Genomic DNA, 6,000 nt, shown 5'->3' with positions numbered 1-6,000 from the left:
TGTGAGGGAACTTAAGAAACAGACACAACAGTTGTGGGGACTTTCCGTAAGCACAGCAGGGAAGGACCGCAACACATAGCGCTAGAAGGAAGGCACAGATTTCCATCTACTAAGAGAACTCTGGAGGTGCCATTGGACCGGCCGGACTTGCGCAGCCTGGTGAACCGTATTCCGGACTGAGGACCCAGAGATCTTCAGTAAAGAGGTAAAGAGACTGCAACCTGGTGTCCTCGTTATTTACTGCACCGCACCACTACAGCCTCACCACCACCATCATCCGTCATTCCTATCACTGTACGCCCCTCGGCAGGGTCACGGACCGGGCCTAGCCACCGTGACAACCCCAGAGCAGAGACTCAGAGGCCCGGTACCGGGTACCCCTCGGCCCTGCGGCTGTGGGGGCGTTGCACCATTACCTCTGAATTCACATAACTCCACATGATGCGCAGTTTTCCTGATCTACATATGAAAAATCATACATTCTAGTACATTGCAGAATTTATTTCATATACTGTTTTATGTCAAGACTTTTAATGATAGAGGAATAAAAGATGAGAAAAAGGTACAAGAAATGCATATTAGCAAAAAATATATTTTCTTTGGAAAAAATACATTACGATGCCCACAATGAGCTGATTTGCAAACAATATTTATGAAATTTTTTGAAGGCTTATGATTTATGCAGATGAAAGTATGTGCTGCCAATCTAAACTAACCTCATGATTAAACTTTATGAAAAGACCTGGGAAGCCAGCAAGAATTAGTGGTTTGGTCATGATCCTATTATTATTTAGTGTGGTCTCGTTCATAAAAATGAATTTAACAAAAAGTGCAAATGTCCCCATTCATTTAAAACTTAAGTTGACCAAACCCGCCGATATCGGAGAGACTGGTCAATAGTTTGATAGGTGTAGGTGTCTCCCATCATCTATCGGGGGACACGTGGATTCGGCATGTTGTATCTCCAGTGGCTGATCCATTTGTTGTCGATGAGATAAGACACCGCCTGAGGAGCTTCTCTCTCATAGGGAATACAGGCGTATTCTGCTGAGTGGAGCGCTCGTGTATTGAGGAATTAGTGGAGGTGGCTGTCGGCCAACTATTGTTTGTACTACAACTGTCTAATATTTAATGGGGCTTAATTTTAAAACCAGTTAGCTCACTTCATTTTAAGACTGTCAAAAAAAGAATTCTGGATACTGATTCGCTCCAATTATTACATATAATTCACTAATGTGGGGTTTGCTATGCTTTATATAAATCTCTCAGGGGCATAACTACCTGGGAGTTTGAGATTTCTGTAAAACCTTTCAGACTTCTTCCTTTTTTTGTTTTTTTCTGCCTTATTGGGGGGAGCTTTTTGGTTGTGGGTGTATATATTTAATACCTCTATATTTATTGATTAATAAGGAAATTAATCTAAGGGGACATGTTTGCATTTGGAAGATTTGCAAAGCGATTGGTATAAATGAATACTATTTCCGTACATGTGAATTACGTTTCTACGTGTATTTCTGTAAGCCTCATATAACAAGAATGAAGCAGTCGCAGATTTCTCCAACAAATTGACTGTGTATGAATATACTGTAAATCTTGTGCCTTATGTGACTAGATATAGATAGAGTATTGGCTTTGACTGCACTATTAAGCATATACTATCATACATGCAGGTCTTTATAGAGATGGCAAAATGCTTTATGCTCAATAATAGCGCTCAGCAAGAAAATATAATGCGTAAAAGCCATATTAGCAGAACTTCATGAGTTCAGTCTTGGTGCAACCTCTCTGACAGCAGGATAATGCCGGCCCTGTACTTCTCTTCATTCGCAGGCCAACACTTTGCTGTTCTTCACTGGCTATAGGATCATATAGGGCTCCTTGTAACTGTTCCATAGTTGGATCGTTCTTCTGCAGGGAGGAATATGGAGGATTTGGAGCTCTATGGTTTTCTCCATACACTGAATTCAGACGGTCAGGGTCCTCCAAGTAATCTCTATTCAGCCATTCCATGAAATCACCTATAATCAGAATTTTAGAGGCGTTATTAATGTGTAGTCTGTAGTACCTTCTTACACGTTCCACAGTAGAAACACAATATTGCATTCTAACATGTAGCCTTAACCCTTACATTACCCCTTACATTACAGCTGTGTTGTCAGTACCCTTCCTTGTGTGTGCTAATGCACCTTATTGTACTTCTTTTACACACTGCAGTAGCTATGAAGTCAGTCATTGCTTGGTTCTAATGAAACGTAATTAAAGCTAAGTTTTCATATTCCTATTCATATTCAACCTTACTGACACATTAAAAATTGAGTAGGTAATAAGGATATCACTTGAGTATCCGGATGCTCGGATATTCTCGGTGCTCGATAAGCTTTGGCTGGCTCTTGGATTTGAAGCATGAATCATCGCCCCACATGTTGGGTGCCTGTTACAGATCCAATAAACATGCGGGGATTGCCTGCCAGTCACTGCAATGCCATAGCCATCTTGGTAGTGCCATTACTGTGATTGGCTGGCCACATTACCTCATCAGAGGTTTAAAAAGGAAACACGCTCAGCATGCTAATGACATTTCACAGTTCAGGGACAGTTATGATTGGAGGAAGAGAGTGGTTGTCCAGGCCAGTGTGCACAGTTTCAGAATATTCATTTCTCTTAAGTATCGGCACACGTGACCGCTGGCAGCAGCACTAAGTCGCTGCCTGACACTGCGCGCTACTGATGAGGAATGGATATTCACTGCTCTCTGCAATGAACAGTCCCGGTGAGTATTTTGGCAGCAGTGCTCTGCTTGTGAGCTGCACATGACGTCCCTGCCATGTGCTGCTTACAAGCATTAAGCTGCTGCTGGCACCGGAGCAGGACGCTCCAACTGCCAGGGAGCAGAGGAAGGTAAGTGTAATGATTTTTTTTAATCTTTCCTGGTGGGGCCATGCATTCCAGATACTGGATGGGGCCAATTATAAAAGAAAAAGGATGGGAACAATCATACCAACAACAGGATGGGGCCAGTCATACCAGGATGCCAGAAAGAAATTGATATTCATTGCCCCCCACACCCATGGGTGTGGAATGCAGTCCATATTCATTTCTCTTTAGCAGCAGGCACAGGACTTAGCCGGAGCAGACAGATCCAGTCTCCTGTGACCCTATGCTCCACAAAACCGCTCCCCCAACTCCCCACCACAGCCAGAGCCCATACATCCAGACTATAAGACACACACCCCATTTTCCTACACATTTTGGGAGGAAAAAAGTGCATCTTATAGTCCGAAAAATATGGTATATTGTCATTCATGCAGTTTAACATGCGTAGTGCTACACTACGGTGGTATATAAAACTCCCCAAAAAGTTCAAAATGTTTTTCTGGGTTGAATTAGTCATCCATAGAGTTTAATGTGGTTAGTGTTACTTTACAGTGATATCTGATACTACAAAAAAAGTTAAACTTTTTTTATGGATTGAATTAGTCATCCATAGAGTTTAACATGCTTAGTGTTACATTACAGTGGTGCATAAAACTCCAAACAACAGTCAATTATTTTTGGATTAAATTGGTCATCCATTCAGTTTAATGTGCTTAGTATTACATTGCAGTGGTATGTTAAACTAAAAAAATGTTTTGCCTACAGCAGGTAATATTTTTTTTAATTAAAAATAAACTTGTTTTCCAGAGACATAGCAATTAGGAAATGAGGAACATGTGTTCTAAGGGACAGAGAAGTGGAAGTGCTGATGATAGTGCACGCAGACTCAGAAAATGGGGGGTAGGTGTGACTACGCTTATTCCTGGAACACAAGAAACACGCCCATCCATGACACATAGCTTCCTGACTTACTTTGCAGGGAGGCACCACTTCTGAAGCCACACCAGTGCGAACAGGTGGTCGGTTGGACAGCAGATAATCTGGCATGCTTACCAGCACCACCTAGTCTTCCACATGGTCCAGTCTCACCATCAACACTCTGGATCACTTAATCCTCACCCTGATCCTCCTTCCTCCCACCATGTTGAGTCCCAAGTGACCAGTGATCCTACACAAGGACACTCCGAGGAGCTCTTTACAACAAAATTTCTTGATTGTGGTCTCTCACCCTGCATGTTCCAACAGGGACAAGAGGAGATGCTGTTTAGTGATGCACAAAACTTAGGGCAGCCACGGTCACAAGAAGATGATTGTGGGGAATGGCAAATTTTGTCTAAGTAGGTAGAAGATGATGAGATACAGTTGCCGATAAGTCAGGTTGTTAACTCACGAAGTCAGAAGGACCAGGATGCAGCGGTGAAAGATGAGGTGGTGGATGACAAAGTCACTGACCATGGCTGGAATCACCAACCAGCGCACCCGGAAGTGCATTGAACAGCAAAGTGGATTGCTGCTGAGGGGACAGAGAAAAAAAAATATTCTTTAAATCTTCAGCTTAGCGAGTGTGAACGAGCTGAGTGTGACCTGAGCGTAAGTGTGAACGGCGGTAAGTGTGACTTGTGACTCAGTGAAGAGGTATTTGGAAAACCTTTAACAAATACCTGTGTGAATTGGTGTGAGTTGCTGAATTGGGAGTAGCTATATTCACAAGGGGTTAATTTAGGGTGGGGGCTCATAATCAACGGTTTATAAGGGGCAGCTGGTTGGGGCTCAAGTCCTTTTTGGAAGTGCATTGAACAGCAAGGTGGATTGCTGCTGAGGGGAAAGAGAAAAAAAAATATTCTTTAAATCTTCAGCTTAGTGAGTGTGAAGGAGCTGAGTGTGACCTGAGCGTAAGTGTGAATGGCGGTAAGTGTGACTTGTGATTCAATGACTTTGGATTCAGGGAGTTTCCAAGGGAGGAATTACTGAATTGCTGTCTGTGTTTTATTGATACTTTGCATTTATTTTTTATTTAACGTTTCTGTCTGGTGCAATCCCCATTAGGAATTGTGCTCCACTATTGCTAATGCGATCCAGTGCACATCTTGCCACATGTATGCAATCCTTGAGCAGCCGGTCGAGGGTGCATACTGCTGTGTGAGATGTGAGCACATTGTGCATTTGGAAACCCAGATTCTGAATCTAAATGTGCAGCTGGCAACACTGAGATCCATTGACAATATGGAAAGGAGTATTCTGCTCACTGAGCAGACGCTCAATGGGATAGATGAGGAGGGGGATGGTAGGATGGAGCTGCAGGACAGTGAAGCAGCAAGCTGGGTGACAGTTAGAAAGCCAGGTAGAAGGAAGAGTGCCAGGGAGGCTAGTCCTGATCTGGCACACCCCAATAAGTTTGCTAAGTTGGCAGATGAGGGGGGTGCCAGTACAGGGGTAGCACTGCTGCAGCCAGGCATGTCCTCTGAAAGCCAGAGCAGTGACTGCTACAGTAAGGAGGGAAATAGGAGAGCAGGGCAGGCCAGACAGGTGCTGGTAGTGGGGGACTCCATTATTAGGGGAACAGATAGGGCAATCTGTCACAAAGACAGGGATCGTCGAACGGTGTGCTGCCTACCTGGCGCTCCAGTCCGACACATCGCTGATCGGGTGGACAGATTACTGGGAGGGGCTGGTGAGGACCCAGCGGTCATGGTGCACATTGGCACAAATGACAAAGTTAGAGGTAGGTGGAAGGTCCTTAAAAACGATTTCAGGGAATTAGGCTGCAAGCTGAAAGCAAAGACCTCCAACGTGGTATTTTCTGAAATACTGCCTGTACCACGTGCCACGCCAGAGAGGCAACGGGAGATTAGGGAGGTTAATAAGTGGCTCAAGAATTGGTGTAGGAAGGAGGGGTTTGGGTTCCTGCAGAACTGGGCCGACTTCTCAGTTGGCTACAGGTTCTACGCTAGGGACAGGCTGCACCTCAATGGGGAAGGTGCAGCTGTGCTGGGGAGAAAATGGCTAGAAGGTTGGAGGAGTGTTTAAACTAGGGAATGGGGGAGGGTATTCATTTTATAGGAGGGGAAGATAGTGCAGATAGAGACCTGGGCACAAATAAGGAAGTTGGGGGTGGCGGTGGCATGG

At 44.3% G+C, this 6,000-nt stretch overlaps 1 protein-coding gene across 1 annotated transcript in view; it reads right to left on the bottom strand.

Annotated features, from left to right (window-relative positions):
• Positions 1-486: 486 nt before the first annotated feature.
• The window catches only part of INSL3 (insulin like 3), a 28,173-nt gene continuing 22,659 nt past the window's right edge, over positions 487-6,000 (bottom strand). Inside the window, exon 2 of the mRNA XM_077253299.1 lies at positions 487-2,018. Within this exon, the coding sequence (XP_077109414.1) occupies positions 1,747-2,018 (272 nt within the window). The 3' untranslated portion in view covers positions 487-1,746. The remainder of the gene's footprint in view (positions 2,019-6,000) is intronic.

The sequence above is a fragment of the Ranitomeya variabilis genome, chromosome 1 (genome assembly GCF_051348905.1).
Source record: "Ranitomeya variabilis isolate aRanVar5 chromosome 1, aRanVar5.hap1, whole genome shotgun sequence".
NCBI classification, from domain to species: Eukaryota; Metazoa; Chordata; class Amphibia; order Anura; family Dendrobatidae; genus Ranitomeya; species Ranitomeya variabilis.
The sequence above is the reverse complement of the archived record's forward strand: the minus strand, read 5'-3'. Positions and strand labels throughout refer to the sequence as shown.